Here is an 18,807-nt window from a genome sequence, read left to right on the forward strand (position 1 = left end):
ACCTAAAAGTGTTCTCTAAAAAAGTACATCATTGAGTTCTTTCAGAACAAGAAGGCCCAGCAAGAGTTATCCTTGGTGTTTCCTCTTTCTAAAGTCAGGCTCAGTGGAGTCTAGTAAACTAGAAGGGTTTACTACTAGTGAACTACTGAGTCAGGACTGAGAAACCCTTTAAAAAAAAAGATTAATTTGCTCAACCTGATGGGGGTTGTTAAGATCAAAAAGCTGACACCGGAATATAGCTTTTATAGGAAGCAATCATCTAAAACAAAACAAAACACCCAGAATCCAAGATAAAGACCAGAGTAACAGGTAAACTTGGAAAGCAGGGCAGGCTTTCTTTAAAAATCAAACAAAAATTAACAAGAAGATACAACAGAAAACACCACCATTAATAAATCTAGATTTATCGCCAACTGTGGAAGCAAGTAAGTTCCATTTCAATTAGGAATAGGAATAGGCTAGAGTCACCTATCTATGAGTAGTGCCCACCAGATCTTACAAAGTTAATCCAACACCATCTCCATTATATGTCCATTCTGCCCTCTTCCCAGAGTATTTCTCTGTTCAAAGTGGAAGTGAATGCAGTGTCGTCTGGATAGTTTACATTTTCCTTAGAAGAAGCAGGTTCCCCTTTATTCGGTAGTGAAGGTCTCACTTATTTGTTCTTTTTGGGGAGTTGGCAAAAACTTTATTCTCCAAGATTTTATATTCCTAGATCTAGAAAGCAATGTTCCCTCATTAGAAGTCCTTTTGGACCAAGCCATTACAAGTGTTGCTGAGACCACAAACTCAAAGGGTTCTAGTTGCTACAGACTCAATTTTATCCTAATATTCCTACAGTGTTTCTACACTAACCCTGTAAGCAATGAATATCCCAAAATGACATTCCTTGCACAATCCTGCACCCAGTCCCAAACTGTTCTTTAATATTTTGCTTTGCCTTAAGACCATGCTTAAGCCAGCTCCCATTTCAAACCCTGTAAGCATAATATGTATCTGTTTCATACACAAAAGGCCAATAGTGAAAACAGAAGCTCAAGAGGTGAACATTCTATTAGCCAGTGGAAATATTATATTTATCACCATACTTATGTCTACAAGCTATAGCTCTGTCATAGAAGGTAAGTAAATTACAAACAAGACTTTTCTCTTTTTACCCTGGGTAATTTTAACTTCCTACACTAACAAATAAAATTACTTCTACAAGATCAATAGACTGTGTATAAATTCACATAATGACTCACTACATAATCATGCAACCTCCAAAAGGCAAGGGCCAACAACTGACAACTACTCCATATATCCTAAAGTCTCTATTAGAATGCTAAACAAGTGTGAAACTATTAGGGAACCAGTTAATAATGGGAAAAACAAAGTCAGCACAATCCACTCAGATCTACACAAATATGATCATTCAGTGAAAAGTTTTTTAAAATAAATCCACGATAAAATCAACATATATTATCAGATAATATATATCAAGCATGATATTATCAGTTCTCGAGAGTAAAGTCCAGGGAATACCGGCAAATAGCAACCTCTTAAATGGTCAATGCTTTTAATATTAATATTTATAATAGACTGGTACCTATACTTTTTCTAGAATACTTCTATTAAATAATATTGCTTTATTTCCTAACTAAAAAATTATTTATCAGCTCAGAGCAAAATCATTCAAAAGACAAAGAAAAACCATCAGAAAAAATATAAAAATGACCTGAAAGACTACTGCCAATAATCAGAGCCAGCTAAACATTTTGGCATACATCCAGTCTTTTTTCACATGTTCATATTTTAAAACAGGAATATTCACACCATGATATTTCACATATTTTTTTTCACTTGGATAAATTATATTTTATCAAACATATTATTGACCAGAGTGATTTACAAACCATCTTCTGCAGTACCCTAGAGTTTCTAAGAAGATGCCCTCAGGAGCCAGGGCTAACAAATACATTAGGCACAGTATGGCACAAAGCCAAAGACTCATGATAATTTCAATGGCCCACAAAAATGTTTTAAGTGAAATTTATTTTAAAATCAAAGAAAAAAGGGAAATCACAATAATGAATATTTAATAATGAATCTAGGGCACCTGGGTAGCTTAGTTGGTTAAGCATCCAACTCTTCTTGATTTCAGCTCAGGTCATGATCTCAGGGTCGTGAGATTGAGCCCCATGTGGTGCTCTGCATTGGGCCTGGAGCCTGCTTGAGAGTTTCTCTCTCCCTCTCCCTCTGCTCCTCCCCTGTCCACACTCTCTCTCAAAAAAAAAAGTAAGGTAAAAATTAAAAATTTAAAAATTTAGAAACAAAGAGAAGAAGAAAGGAAGAGAAGGAAGGGAAGGAAGGGAAGGGAAGGGAAGGGAAGGAAGGGAAAGAGAAGAAAAGAAAAGAAAAGAAAAAAGAAAGAAAGAAAAGAAAAGAAAGAAAAAGAAAAGAAAAGAAAAAGAAAAGAAAAGAAAAGAAAAAGAAAGAAAAGACGGAATCTAGACTGGGTTTATACCTGTCTTTATACCAATACAGTCTTATATTTAATTTTTAATCATTTTTAATGGAGGAAGCGACTCACAAAAGCAAAAGAGCCTAGGGCCCATGAAAATAATAAGGCAGCCTAGGGATAGAGAGAGCCACTAAGCAGTTAGAGAGGAGAGGGTGCTTCTCCTCCTCCCACTTCAACCAGAAAAAGTCCTCTTCTATATTTTATATAATGGGCTTCTAGGTAAGAGTATAGTAGGGTGAAAACAAAGGAGGTGGCTTTCCCAGCTTAAAAAGAAAGTTTAAAATCCACTGTTTAAAAATATGACTTCTAGGGGCGCCTGGGTGGCTCAGTGGGTTAAGCGTCCAACTCTTGATTTCGCCTCAGGTCATGATCTCATGGTTCATGTGTTTGAGCCCCACATGGGGCTCTGCAATGACAGTGCAGAGCCTGCTTGTGATTTCTCCCTCTCTCTCTGCCCCTCCCCCACTCCTGCTCACTCTATCTCACAATAGTAAACATTATATATATATATGTGTGTGTGTATATTATATATACATACACGTGTGTGTGTGTGTGTGGTGAGTGTGTGTGACTTCTACTATATACAGTGTTACATTAAATAGGGATTTCATGGTGAATTTAAACAATCTGGTGTTTTTTTGGACATGTGTAAGTTGTGTCCATGTTTTTATTGTTGAACAATGCATATGCATACTATTTGCCCACTGCCTGGTTATTCCCTTAGAACAATTCCAAAAATAAAGCTGCTGGCTCAGAAGTGTTTGGACACAAAAAAGGGTTTTGGACACAAATAACCAACCTGCTCCACAGAAAACCTGTAGCAATTCTCATACCAACAGTATATGAAGGTGCACTGATGACTTACATACCCTTCAAAAATAAGTATTAGTATGGGGCGCCTGGGTGGTGCAGTCGGTTAAGCGTCCGACTTCAGCCAGGTCACGATCTCGCGGTCTGTGAGTTCGAGCCCCGCATCAGGCTCTGGGCTGATGGCTCAGAGCCTGGAGCCTGTTTCCGATTCTGTGTCTCCCTCTCTCTCTGCCCCTCCCCCGTTCATGCTCTGTCTCTCTCTGTCCCAAAATAAATAAACGTTGAAAAAAAAAAAAATTTTTTTTTTAAATAAAAAAAATAAAAAAATAAGTATTAGTGCTAGATCTTTCCTGGTTTCATAGGTTAAAAACATATTATTTCATTGTTTTGATTTGCATTTCCTTGTTTCACAAATTTACTGGTCTTTTTATATTTATTTCTTTTATTATGAGCTACCTGATCATATCCTTTGTTCATCCATAAATTTGTGATATTTTTATTAAAAAAAAAAAACTTCTCACAAATGTTTCAAATAGTATTTTTGCTATTTGCCCTTTCACTGTTTGAATTGTTTTTGACATACACAACTCTTCAGAGCCATAGATTTTGTCCTTTATAGTTTTTTGGGGGGAATGGGGAACAGAGAGCAGAAAAGTTTATGTTTAGAAAAACCCTTCTCCAAGATTACTATTTATTAAATGTTTTCTTATATTTCATTATACATTTGGAATTTATTTTAATGTATGATATATGGTAATTTCTTCCAAATTCTTAACACATTATCTCAGCCCCATTTACTGAATAACCCCATCTTTTAAAAAATGCCACTTTTGGGGTGCCTGGGTGGCTCAGTCAGTTTCGGTCATGATCTCACGGTTCATGAGTTCAAGCCCCACATCGGGCTCTCTGCTGTCACACGGAGCCTGCTTTGAATCCTCTGTACTCCTCTCTCTGCCTCTCCCCTGCTCACATGTTCTATTTCCCTCTCTCTCGCTCTCTCTCAAATATAACTAAACATTAAAGAAATGGATAGGCTTGCATAAAATACAAGATTTAAAAAACAAATACAATAGTATTTCTGAGCTTTCTACTATGAGACTGTTGATACGTCTATCATGCTTAATATTGTACAATTCCCAAATATCATAATAGCTCATATCAAAAGCGTTCTTTAAGGATCTTCTTTTTCAGTATTTTCTTCACACTATTACAAAATTATTCTTCCAAGTTGACTTTAAATTTATTTTTGTCAATTTCTAGAATGAAAGAACTATATACATATCTGGAACTTGATTAGAATTACATTACATTTATGAATTAATTTCATAAAGACAGATACATTTCCAAAATTTAGTCTTCTCATAAACGAACACTGACTTTACTCAAATTATGTATTTGGACTTTCAGTAAACTTCTGTGTGTCTTTAAAGAAGTACTGCATATTTCTTATTAAGTTGATCCCAAGATATTCAGAATTTTTGGCAAATAAAGTTTTTTCTAATGTTTTTCAAAATAGTTATAACTGGTTTATTAGAAATCTACTTATGACTATGTTTCTAATAACATATAGACATATAACATCATTAACTACCCCCTCTTTTCATATATTTATTCCTAAATCTTTTCCTTATTCATTGTATCAGCTAGAAAATCCAAACCAAAATAAAGTAATAGTACTGATAGTATCATGTATCCTCAATATTTTATGGTTTCCTCTCTAATATTATCCCCATCCTTCTCCACTGTTCTATGCTTAGGAGATTGTACAGACTGCATCCAATGATACATGGCCAATAAGAGGCACTGGCAGAGATAAGTTGGTAGGAGAATAAGGCTGATTATTCCTATGGGTCCCACTCTATCAGGTTCACCTGATGTTGGTAGTTTCCCTCTACTTCAACTCCTAAAGGGTCAGTCTCCACAGTCCCCCAACAGCCTTCTCCCGCTATATCTTCTACATTCCTACCGGTTTGCACACTTAACAACTTCTTGCTGTTCTCATGGGGAAAACCATATATCACCTTACATATCCGAGATCATCTTATGTTCATGGTGAAGTTTTAATATGCAGTAAGTTTTAAAGGTAATATTCATAATACCATTTTATTCAAAATACTATATAATTACCTTAGACTTTAGGTCTCTAATACAAGATTTACTCAGGAAAGTGTTATTATTTTTTTAAAATGTTTACTTACTAATTTATTTTCAGAGAGAGGGCAAATAGGGGAGGAGCAGGAAGAGGGAGGCAGAGAATCCCAAGCATGCTCTGCACTGTCAGTGCAGAGCCCAACACTGGGCTCAATCCCACGAAGGGTAAGATCATGACCTGAGCCAAAATCAAGACGCTGAACTGACTCAGTCACCCAGGCACCCCAGAAGAGTGTTTTTAAATTACCAACTCATTTAAGGGTTCTTTGTTAATATATCTAATTTTACCACAGTGTGGCTAAAGAATGAGACCTGTTCTATTTCTGCCTTTTTTTAATTACGTAAGTCTTTTGGCAAAATACTTGGTCAATTTTTGTTGAGATTTCTAACCCTGAAATGAAGATATATGCTCTGTTTGTACAGAGTTATATTTTAATCTATTAAATCAACCATACTAATATTTATTTAAGCCTCTATAATCTTATGTTATGTTTATATAATCTGTTAATGATTACAAAAGATGTTTTCAAATTTCCTCTAAGATATGTGCTCATTTTTCCCTTGACATGCTTTTTACATTATATATTTTAATAACACAATACAAATAATTATAATAAATGTTCATTAATGATTATATACCTCATAATTGAAAAGGGATCATTTTTGCCTTATTTTGAGCCTCTTTGTCTCAGGTATGTTTCCTAGATAAAACATTTCAATAAAGTAGTGTGAGACCTAGTCTAAGAGGCATTCCATATATATTTGTCAAAAATGTTGTATTCGGCCTTAAATTATTATATCTTACACTTTGTATTCTGTAACACCTCAACAGTATGTTCTTTAGGGCTTTTTTTTTCTATGTGGAATCCATTTTGTAAAAATTTTTTGTCCTGGGGCACCTGGATGGCTCAGTCAGTAGAGCATGTGACACTTTATCTCAGGATAATGAGTACAAGCCCCATGTTGGGTGTGGAGTCTACTTAAAAAAAAAAAAAAAAAAAAGTATTCTCCTTGTGAATTGGAAATGTACATCCTGTTTTCAGTTCTTCCTTTAGACTATTATTATGACAATTTAAAATGCAGTTAGATGGGGCGCCTGGGTGGCTCAGTTGGTTAAGTGTCTGACTGCAGCTCAGGTCATGATCTTGTGGTTCATGAGTTTGAGCCACGCGTCCGTCCCTGTGCTGACAGCTCAAAGCCTGGAGCCTGCTTCTGATTCTGTGTCCCCCTCTCACTCTCTCTCTGCCTCTCCCCCACTTGCACTGTCTCTCTTTCTCTCTCTCAAAACTAAATAAACATTAAAAAATTTTTTTAAAATAAAACAAAATGCAGTTAGACGTATTTCTTCCACTTTCTGTGATTTTATACCTCTCCCACTTATTTTTTTTTTTTAATACTATATTTTCTTTCAAGCTCTGTTTGTTCTGGTTGTTCCTCCACTAAATCCAATGGCCCATAAACTATTCTTTCCACTGTGTTCTCAACCTCTACTCCATCTTTCTAACTTTTAATCTCTGTTCTTTCCCTCTGCAATCTGGAAAGCTTATCAAAACTGACTTGCAGATCTTTTGTGAACAGGCATTAAGGAGGAGTCACCCACCCAGGGCCAAAATGAATTCCGGTGCTAGGACCAAGATAAACTCAGATCTCTTAAATCCACTGAGGGAAGTCAGGAAGAAATCCCAAACACTTCACCTGTTCCATTTCCTAACACATGCAGCCCGGCACCAGTCCCTGCCTTGAGTCTACCAGAACAAATCTCGTTATGTCCTTTATTTCTGTTTACATCTATCACCATAGCAAGCTGTAGCTCTCTATGTAGGCCCTTGTCTCCTTCCTGTTCCTTTACTATGCACCCTGGAATTCACAGTCCATCAGCAGCAAAGACTCCGAGATCCTCAACCTCTTCTCTGAAAGCACCTTTCACTGTCAAGCTCTACTTGAAATTCAGCTATTCCCTGATTTCATAGCTTCCACTAGAACCTTTTCAAAGCACAGCAGCTTTTTCCCAGAACCCTCATACAACTAAAGATAGAATCGGTGCTCTTCCTCCAGACTGCTGCTTCCAGTCCATTCTCTCTCCCACCTTCCCAAAATCTCCCAGCTTTGAATCTCATAAAATTAAACTGCCTGCTGTCTTTATTACTAACATCTACCAACCCCTGGGTTACTCCCTCATCTCCTTCTTGCTAACATTGTCACTCTAACACTATTCTTATCTTAATTTTTGCTGAATTCAATATACAGGTAGATAATCCTATTAATCCCTTGGGCTCTCCTTGGCTTGAATTCCTCTCCTCCAATCATCTAATCCTCCACCATTAAACCCCTCATCGCCACACTTTTAATGGACATTTTACCATTACTATAATTTACAATTCAACTTTATGCATTTTATTCTCCCCAGGTACACCTTTATACTCCAATATACCTTCAATCCCATCAGGACATCTGATTCATTGATGTTTTCCCTTTTTACTTCCCTGATCCCCTTGATGTCCTCCCTTTCCTAAACCTTATCCAGCTTAAATATCACAGTCCATCATTATAATTACTCCTTTGCAAACAGATTTGACTTCCTTTCACCTCTCTTATTTCATTGTATTTGGCCTGACTACAACCTAGTTAACATCAACCCTCTTATGTGCCTATGCAGTTGAATGTGGCTGCACAAAACCATACAACCAGAGACTAATCTCATTTAAAATTCATGACTATGAATCTCAAGTAACCCTTTAAAACTGCCCGGGAAACATACTCTCCTCCATTTATTCTCCCATGCTACCACATGACTATTTCATACCTTCTCCTATTTCCTGAAATCCCCAACAGCCCCGTCAACCTTTCAGCTGATGAACCTACTTCATATTTCACTGACAAAACTAAACCACAGACTCCCACCACCACATCTATCTATCTACCAGCATCTATGTCCACTTATTTCCATTACAGATACCCTACAAGTAAGTGCTCCATTAGAACAAACCCCTCCACTTGTGCCCCCGATCCCAAACCCTCTCACCCACTCAAGGTCTACTACGGCAATGCCCCCCTCTTTGTCCTAGATTACCAATTTTACCCCTCTACTAAATTAGTCCTATTAGCATACAAACCTGTTGTAATTCCTTCCATCTTGAAAAAAAGTCTATCCTGACTGTCCTCCCTTTGTATTTGGCTCTTCCCTCAGATATCTACACAGCTTTCAACTCACTTCCTTCAAGTATTTAGTCTAACATCATCTCAAAGAAGCTTACACTGACAATACAGATTTAAAATTGCAACCTGACCTCTACCATCACCACTTGTGGCCCTCCCAATCTTCCAATCCTGCTCTATTTTATTTTCCATGGCACTTATCACCTTCTAATGTTCTATATTATTGATGTATTTATTACATTACTAGTTTGTCTTCCCCCATTAAAATGTAAATTCCATGAAGGGCAAGTCTTTATCTAATTCTCGGAGATATTCCAAGTGCCTAAAACAAAGCCTAGCACATGGTCAGTGCTCAACAAATACCTGATGAGTGAATGAGTAAGTATGGGTCCATTCTTCACTACTTCTTATACCATTTTAAGTTCCACTACAGCACTGTTTCAGGGCATTCCTTTCCTAACTCTGCATGTCACTTTTTATCTTAGTCTCCTGTCTTATTTTATTGTTGATCATTCTTTTCTTATTCTCTCAATTCATGTCTTCCTCAACTCCACTCTCAGCCAAAGCAAATACTAAACTTACTTCCTTCTCCTACAGGAAATCTTTTATAAACATATGACTTTTCTTGTGAATATAATTATTTTTTTTTTATTAAGTATAGGTTTTTTTTTCATAAGCACTGTTCTAATTCTTCCATATCTATTTTTCAACCTAGTATTCACTCAAAAACAGATAAATTCTCCAGTAAATTCTGCTTGAGTGCTTCCCTTTCCACCCAGATTTAATTAGAATTACACCTTCAGATCTGAAGATAAAGAGCTGGCTAAAAGCAGTTTTTATTATTCTTTCTGTGCCCCAGGAACTTGAGGGAGATAGGAAAGGAAATGAACACTTGGGGCTATGGATATTCCCCATATGAAATCTTCAGCTGTGTTTGGAAAAGATGAAGTGCTTCCACATCTAATTTTTTTCTCTGGCTCAGCTTCTACTCCACATATACATTGTGACTATGTCCAACTGTCTGCTTAGCACTACGACCTTCTAAATTAATTAGGAAGGAACCTTGTTCCCTTATGACAAATCTGCATCAAAAGAAGCCCAACAACTCAGTGGTGTTGTTCACACTTAGACCCTCTCTTATAATTACTTTTGAACCCTCACAAAGGGAGGGGTTCTAAGATCACAGGTTTTGGACCCAGACTTCTTGACTTTTTTTTTTTTTAATTTTTTTTTTTTTTCAACGTTTATTTATTTTTGGGACAGAGAGAGACAGAGCATGAACGGGGGGGGGGCAGAGAGAGAGGGAGACACAGAATCGGAAACAGGCTCCAGGCTCCGAGCCATCAGCCCAGAGCCCGACGCGGGGCTCGAACTCACAGACCGCGAGATCGTGACCTGGCTGAAGTCGGACGCTTAACCGACTGCGCCACCCAGGCGCCCCAAGACTTCTTGACTTTAAATCCCACCTTCGCCACTTACTCTGATGCTTCTTCATCCGTAAATAGAAATACCCACATCTCATTAGGTTGCTGAGCATTAAAGATTAATATATTTTAAGTGCTTAGAGTGGTGTCTAATACATAAGAAAAATTCCATGGAATTTTATTCCATAAATGGAATGTTTCTTCTTCTTCTTCTTCTTCCTTCTCCTCCTCTTTGTATTGCCTCCCACCTTTATCTATAAAATTGGAAATGTCAGTAGAACTATGTCAAGATTTCCTCTACTTACAGTGACACTGCAGCACTTTCTCAAGAAGGGGTTTATGAGTAAATGCTTCATATAGTCTTTCAATCTAATCCAACCTGCACTGCATCTAACAGAAACCCTTTGCTAATTCCTAATGCAGATGTAAATTTTTCCACATTCTTCTACTCTTTTGTTCTGTCAACTGGTTTACACAAGAGTGTAGTTACATATTTGTGCCTACATAAATGTTTATTTCTTAAAGCTCTCTGGAATCACTTATTTAGTTAAAAATAGACTTCTCATTGGTATATCATGTATTAATTTCACAGGAGCCAGGAACATTTTTTTCAGCACAGACATGAGTATATCATAGAGTGTAAGAAACACTGATCTACAATACCACATAAAAGAAGAACAAAGAATTCAGTCACTCACGATGCTCCTGAATTCATGATGCAGCTCTTCGCTCCACAAAAACAATCTCTGCCATCATCATGATTCATTCCAAGGTTATGACCCAACTCATGAGCAACAATGGATGCAAAGGTCTCCACCGTGATTTGCCCAAACTGCCCAAACACAGGAAAAGTATTAATTAGGTTTCTGAACAAAAAGGACATGTTTTGTTTCTCAGATTATATTTTTCCACAAGAGGAAATTTATCAGTCACTACAATGGTGACAGTCTTTATATAAATCAAGCATCTAACATCAGTCTTCATATATTTCAGTAGGAAACTGATGTGACTCAACATACTGATTATGAAGATAGATCCTTTAAGCAACAGACCAATTAGCACTAATAGATTATGTGCAATGATTTATGGGAAAACAGATTCATGGTTCTAATTTAATTTTCTTAAATGGCATCTCAACTTCCTTGTCCAGAAAGAGTGAGGAGCTGATAAACATATAATATTAGAAAACTTAATCGAGTCTCTAGGGAAAAAAACACATCTACCATTTCTACCCAAAATTTTGTTTTAAGGAATAGGGGAGGAAGTAATGCAGAGAAATGCTTGACACTGTCCTAATGCAGGTGTCCAAAGTTAAATATCAAGAACAAAAACGTACCACATTAATCCCACCTGCGTGGCTCCTTGAACACACTGTTCCCACAAATGCCATTCCCGCAGTCCCACCAAAACCTTTCTTCCTAAATGAAAACAAAAAGTTAAAGTTAGAACATATACTTGGTGGGGAAAAGGAACACACTGCTTTTATTTCTTTGGGTAAGTTTAAACTGGATTGGTAGAACCTACAAAAACTGGAAGAAAAATGGCAAAGATAACTAACATTTTAAAATCAGAATACAGGGGCATCTGGGTGGCTCAGTCAGTTGGGTGTCTGACTTCAGCTCAGGTCATGATCTCACAGCTCGTGAGTTCAAGCCCCACATCGGGCTCTGTGCTGACAGCTCAGAGCCTGGAGCCTGCTTCGGATTCTGTGTGTGTGTGTGTGTGTGTGTGTGTGTGTCTCTACCCTCCTCCGCTCATGCTCTGTCTCTGTCTCAAAAATAAACAAACATTTAAAAAAAATTTTTTTGAAAAAAAAATCAGAATACAACTGGGGCACCTGGATGGCTCAGCTGGTTAAGCGTCCAACTTCGGATCAAGTCATGATCTCACGGTTCGTGGGTTCAAGCCCCATGTTGGGCTCTGTGCTGACAGCTCAGAGCCTGGAGCCTGCTTCGGATTCTGTGTCTCCCTCTCTCTCTGCCCCTCCCCCACGGTGCTCTGTCTGTCTCTCAAAGGTGAATAAACGTTAAAAAAAAAGTTTTTTTAATCAGAATACAATTAAGTCTTACTTCATTTTTATTATCAGAGAACGAGATTAACATCACAAATTCATTTTTTCAAACAAATGAAGATATGTTTTAGATACCAAGCCAAGTTTTTCTCTTCCCTCGAGGTGAAAAATCTTCCGAAAACGCATTACAATTATTTTTTCAAAAATTCTAAAGAGGAGAGACAGGTAACACATCAATGAAATATGTACACAAGAGGCTTCAGGGCAGGAAGCACATGGAACCAAAGAACCACAGTGGCCTCCATGTGGTTCCCAATCATCCCAGACACGCTCATATCTCAGGACCAATTTTCTCCACCTGGAACTCTTTGACCAGTTATATCCCTAACTCATTCCCTCACCTCTTTAGGTCTTTACTCAAAAGTCTTCCCATCGCGGCCTTCCCTCACCACTCCAACCTCACTCCTCCAATACTTTTTTTTTTTGACAGGTACTCAACTATTGAATAAAAAAAATAATAACAACACAATGTATTTAAGCCTTCACAAGTGCTTCACAAAAATAATATCATTCGATCCTGAAACCTTACTACATAAAAATCATGGTACCCACTGAACAGATTTAGCAACTGAGGCTCAGGGAAGTTGTATCTTTACTGTTAGGTAACTGGAGCTTGACGTAATGCTATCTGAGTCCATACTGACTGCCCTCCATAACTATACCATCCTGGCCCTTTCTTCCCTGTAAGGCAAGCAGGTAAGCAGGCTCTAATTAGAGAGAAATGAAAGAAAAGAAATGTATCTTCATGTCACCAAGAGCTGAGCCTTCAGTGCAAATATTGTGGCTCCTAAGTTTCTTCAAACATTTCCTAGATTCTAAGTCAGAATATGAGCTTCAATGGTTGTCACCTTAACCTTCCTGGGAGACATGCACCTACAGGAAAAAAGAGGTACTTATTCCTTCACATGATGACAAAAAATCAGAAACCAAGAGAGTGTGTTGTATGTCTGGGTCCATCATCACAAATTTACATATGACAGAGGTCACACGACATGCCCAAGCTCACAAAGGTTCTTTCTGTACCAGTCTTCACAAACAAGCCAAGGTAGGCAACTCCTTCCAGTGATAAAGGCAGATGCCAGCACCTTGGCTTTCAGTGGCTAAAACAAAGGCAAGGAGGTGGAGAATTCAGCCTCATGCATCAGCTCAGGCAGTGCCACTCAAACTAGGGGAAAGGAACAGTAATTTTTTCTTTAATTTCCAATTCACTGCAGACCAGTACTTCATTTTGCCACTTTTTTACTTGAACTATCACTGACATATTAGTTTCAGGGCTACAGCACAGTGACTGAATAATTATACATTATGAAATGCTCACCACCGTAAGTGTAGTTACACGCTTCCAATACTTTTACTTCTACCTTCCCTGCTTTATTTTTCCTCCTTACCACTTACTAGTATTTAATACATTATACACACTCATTTATCTCATTTATGGCCAATCTCCATCACCAGAATATGGACTCCATGAAAGCAAGAACTTTGTCTGGACAAAAACAATAAAACTGTATTATTTTCCTTACAGAAAAGTCTAGAAAGTGTAAATTAACCCACATTAACAGGAAAAAGATTAGCGGTTGCCTGGGGAGGGAACATTTTTGGAGGGGAAAGGAGATTGGATTACAAAGGGACCAAGGAGACTTTTAGAGGGACTGGATGTTTATTATCTTGATCATGGTGACAGTTAAGTGGTTATATACATATGTCAAAATTCATCAAAATGTACACTTTAAATATGTGCAGTTTAATCTTCATCAGTTTTACCTCAATAAAACTGCTTAAAAATTTAAAACAGTTTGGGGCACCTGGGTGGCTCAGTCAGTTAAGTATCCAACTCTTGATTTCGCCTCAGGTCATGATCTCACAGTTTGTGAGTTTGAGCCCCATATCAGGCTATGTGCTGACAGCATGGAGCCTGCTTGGGATTGTCTTCCCTCGCTCTGCCCCTCCTCTGCTTGCTCCTTATCTCTCAAAATAAATTTAAAATGTTAAAAAAAATTGTTAACATTTTAAAATAGAGAATTTTTGCCTACTTTATTCATTGCTATCCCCAGTGCCTAGCGTATACACCTATAAATATATTATAAATGAATGAATATATCTTTCTCTGGGGCATCTGACCAGCAAGGAGAAGAGGACCAGAGATACTGACATAAAGAGATGGCCAAGGAAAACACTTTAGCCAGATCACCTCTACTTAATGCCATAGTGTCCAAGCCCCACTCATGTACTCAGTGCTTCCAAAAGGCTCTTTAGTATCCCATTCTTAACCAAAAACACAACCAGAAGTCATCAAACATTTGGGAAATGCCTCTAACATTACAGATGGATACCAGATAGAGAAGAAAAGATAGCTTGGTAGGTTTGGTTGGACAAGGTATGGAGAATGTGCTGGAGGCCTGTTCTTTCTGGCCCTTTGTGAATTAGAAGGCATGCTCACTGCCAGGATACTTGCAAGTGCCATATTACTAAAAATTAATAAAAAGGTCACGACCCAGGCTTTGTGAGTATAGGGCTATAAAAAATTATTTTGGCATTTTCAGTGCCTTGCTCTAAATTAACTCCCATAACAAAAAAAGAAATCAAAGGAAATTTCTCCTTGGAAAAAATTATGAGTTTTAGGTACTCTCGACACTGAAGGAGGCAAAATATATAAATTAGAACATTTTTCTGCAAGAAGCCAGCCTATCAAGTTAGAAAACGTTTTTTAGGAGGTTGTGGGAAATAAAGAGGAATAATAGCTTTATTATTTTGCCGGGCAAAGGATGCTACAGCAGGCTAAGGCCTTCAAAACTGCAAGCCCTCAAGCCAGAAAACTTAAAAAAAAAAATTTTTAATGTTTATTCATTTTTTTGAGAGAGAGAGAGAGAGAAAGAGAGAGACAGGGAGGGAGAGAGAGGGAGGGGGAGAGAGAGAGAGAGAGAGAGCGCGCGCGCAGTGGAGAGGGAGACACAGAAACCAAAGAAGGCTCTAGGCTCTGAGCTAACAGCACAGAGCCCAATGCAGGGCTCAAATCCATGAACTCTAAGATCATGACCTGAGCCGAAGTTGGACATTTAACCAACTGAGCTGTCCAGGCGCCCCTCAAGTCAGATAACTTTTAAGAAGAATGAAATGTTTTAAATAGTTTTAATTTTTTTTAACATTTATTTATTTTTGAGAGACAGAGAAAGACAGAGCATGAGCAGGGGAGGAACAGAAAGAGAGGGAGACACAGAATCCGAAGCAGGCTCCAGGCTCTGAGCTGTCAGCACAGAACCCAATGTGGGGCTTGAACTCACGAACCATGAGATCATGACCTAAGCCGAAGTCAGACGCTACCCGACTGAGCCACCCAGGCATCCCTTAAATAGTTTTAAATGAGGGTTTTGCTGTAAGTTTTGGAATGTGTTTGTATTAAGTGAGTTATATAAGTTTAAGTTTTATTATGGTACCATGAAGATGCTGTGTAAAAGAAGAAAATTTTTAAAACATGTATCAGTAATATCTCAAAGAGAGCAAAAAAATTATTATATCCATGAAATCAGTACTTGATTATATAAAAAAATTAAAAGGAACAAAAAGATCTACTGAACATTAAAAATAAGATAGCAGAAATTTAAAAAACCCAATAGAAAGCTTAGAAGAGAACAAAGAATAAACATAAAGAGGATCAAATCATCTATAAAATAATTTGAAAACAATTCTTAAAATTGCAGGACATGAGTTTCAAGACTGAAATGACCCACTAAGAACACAGCAGGATGAGCGATAAAAGACCTACACCGAAGCATATCATCAGGAAAATTCAGAAGCCTGGGAACCAAGAGAAGATCCTACAAGTTTCCAGAGAAGGAGGAAAACAAACCTATAAACAAAGGATCCGTTATCAGAATGGGTTAAGGCTTCTCAACAGTGATACTGGAAGTCAAAAGATAAGAGCCATGCCTTCAAAATTCTCAAGGAAAAAGATTGCATGCCTAGCATTTTACACACAGCCAAAGAATAAAAAAGTTACAAGGCAAACTGTAAAGCACACCGTGGAAAGACTGAGTTACTCAGGCTCTGGGATGATACGAGGTCACATTGATGTAATTCTTAAATTCTCTTCTGAGACGGTAAACACATTTTCTGACATGTAAAAAGCCAAAAGTTTTTTCTTTCCATATATCCTTTCATAAGAAGAAACTAAAAAACATGCTACACCAAAAGTGAAGAGTAAATCCAAGAAAGAGGAATGACATGGGACAAGGTGACAGGGAATCCAACACAGAAGAGAAGTCTCATTATCTTAGTGTAACTTGTGAGGTGTCATACAAGTTCTCCTTATGCAAATGAACACTCAAAAACCTTAAGAAAACATGATTCTAATAGAAAAAGATAAGCAAAAGTTATTCTGACCATTTCATTAATAGTACTTTTTTAAAAATCACTTACAGAACTAGCTGTGCACTGTCGTGTCTCCGACGTGTATGAGAAACTTTTCCCGCCACTGTACAAAGTTCCCCAACACATCACCAGCACCTCCAATTATGTTGATCAGGTTTCCATTTGTCCAAATCTCCCGCCCAACTAACACAATTCGAATATTCAACAAATATACATCTAGAAAGAAAACACAAATGAAAGTATATAAAATATATTAAAGAATATGAGACTATCTTTAAACTTATGATGAAATAACCACAACTACTTAAAAACATTTCCTTCAGTATAATGAGATTCTAATCTCTCAAGGGTCTCGGTTTCCCCATTCATAAAATAAAAGTAACAGAAGTTCAACATCCTTTTTTATCTTCCATTCCAAAATCTGACAAAACTGAAAATTTTAAGTTTTTTGGTAAATTTGTTTCCAACATTGCCCTCAACTAATGCAAGTCTATTTATAGTCCTGTATTGTTATCTCACTTAATGTAAATATTCATACACTTCACTACAGGACTATCAATGAGTTTGATAACAAAGTGCTACCACAAGATCCTGTTAGAGGTGTTAGCAATACATGGGAACCATATTACCTTTCTACAGTTTTTATCTAAAATTCTAATTACACGCACCCCAAAGATTTCAGATAATGCACTAAGGACCCATTTTTAATTTTATAGATGATACTGTGAGGAATAAAGAACAATAAATATAAAGCACTGTCTCATATTATAAGTACTCAGTAGAACACTATTGTCCTCATCATTATTATTAAGTGTGATATTCACTCAGGGAAAAACCTTATAGGTGAATGATCTTATAAGAACATATACTACTTCTTCAGTATCTCTCAATGGGTGAACGTACTCCAAAGTCTCAACCAAATTTCTCTCCTTCCTCCTTCCATCTTGCTCGCCCTACTGCATTCTCTCTCTCTCTCTCCGCTCTCTCTCTCTATATCTCTCTCTCTCTATTCCCTCTCTCCCCCCACCCCCCCTCTCTCTTTCTCTCTCACACACACACACACAGAGTCATATCATGATTTCAGAGAAGGAGGCAGCCTTAATCAAAATAAGATTGAGTACAAATTCAAAGATCTTTTCATAATGCCAAAGTACCTTAGCCTATCTACCCTGAGGATAAATAGATCCTAATATGAAAGAAATCTCTTGCTTGTCTCCAAGTCTTTGTACAATCATACATTCCTTTCAAACATAAAAATGTTACAAAACAATCTAGAAAGCAAAACCCCTGAAATGAACAATTTTTTAATTCTGCTCTGAAACTGTGAAAGACAGGCTAGAATAATCCCAGGAATAGAAAACACAACTTACACTATCCAAGTAGTTTGCTAAACGGATCATCTCTTCTCTCACCGCAGTCTGATTTCTTCCCATCATGTCATACTGAAAAGCAAGAAAGGAAAATCATTTTCACCAAGTTATGAAAAAATTTCCATAATCTGTTACAACGAAGATAAGAATCCCAAATATTTCCTCTGAACAAAAATGGAGGCATTTAGACATTCACCTGCATTTTAAATTAATAAATCTAAGGGATACATTTTAGTGTTAAATACGAATAAAAGAAAACAGGTTCAAGTGTGAAATAAGTAATAAGACTTATTATTACTGAAGTCTTTATTCACTCCAAATTAGCATAATTTTAAAATGAATTTTCTCTTTAATGTCCCTTTTACTCATTTCAATGCAAAAATGGTTTCCAAACTAAATTTTATAAAGGTAGTGTTTAAAACAATCAAAATGCAGGAAGCCTGGGTGGCTTAGTCAGTTTAGTATCTGACTCTTGATTTTGGCACAGGTCATGGGATCAAGCCTCACATCGGGCTCCACACTGAGTATGGAGCCTGCTCAAGATTCTCTTGCTCTACCTCTGCTCCTCTCCCCTACTCAAACTCAGGCTCTCTCTCTCTCTTAATGAAATCAAATGAAATGAAAAAAATAAAATGAAATACATAAAAATAAAACAATCAAAATGCACAGATAAAGGAATAAAAACAATTTAACAGATTTTCTGACCTTTTTTTCCCTTAGGCTAAAGACATTATCAGTAAATAACTTCTAAACTCTGGGCTAAATTAATAATGAGATTAACCAATGTTTACCAATAGAGACATTACATGTAGACAAAATAGATATTTAAAAGTTTAACCATATTAAAACAAACAGTTGATATGACCTATTCTTTTCTTCAAGACCTGGCTAAATCCAAATGTCTTTTTTTTTTTTTTTTTTTTAATTTTTTTTTCAACGTTTATTTATTTTTGG

The 18,807-nt window shown here is 37.1% G+C and overlaps 1 protein-coding gene across 1 annotated transcript in view; it reads right to left on the minus strand.

The window, feature by feature from the left end:
* Window positions 1–18,807, minus strand: part of ADAM9 (ADAM metallopeptidase domain 9) — a 147,088-nt gene that overhangs the window by 88,845 nt on the left and 39,436 nt on the right. The window contains 5 exon segments of the mRNA XM_030312588.1: window positions 10,743–10,876; window positions 11,381–11,462; window positions 16,532–16,568; window positions 16,571–16,699; window positions 17,856–17,925. Coding sequence (XP_030168448.1) covers window positions 10,743–10,876; window positions 11,381–11,462; window positions 16,532–16,568; window positions 16,571–16,699; window positions 17,856–17,925 — 452 coding nt within the window.

The sequence above is a fragment of the Lynx canadensis genome, chromosome B1, assembly GCF_007474595.2.
Source record: "Lynx canadensis isolate LIC74 chromosome B1, mLynCan4.pri.v2, whole genome shotgun sequence".
In the NCBI taxonomy this organism is placed as follows: Eukaryota; Metazoa; Chordata; class Mammalia; order Carnivora; family Felidae; genus Lynx; species Lynx canadensis.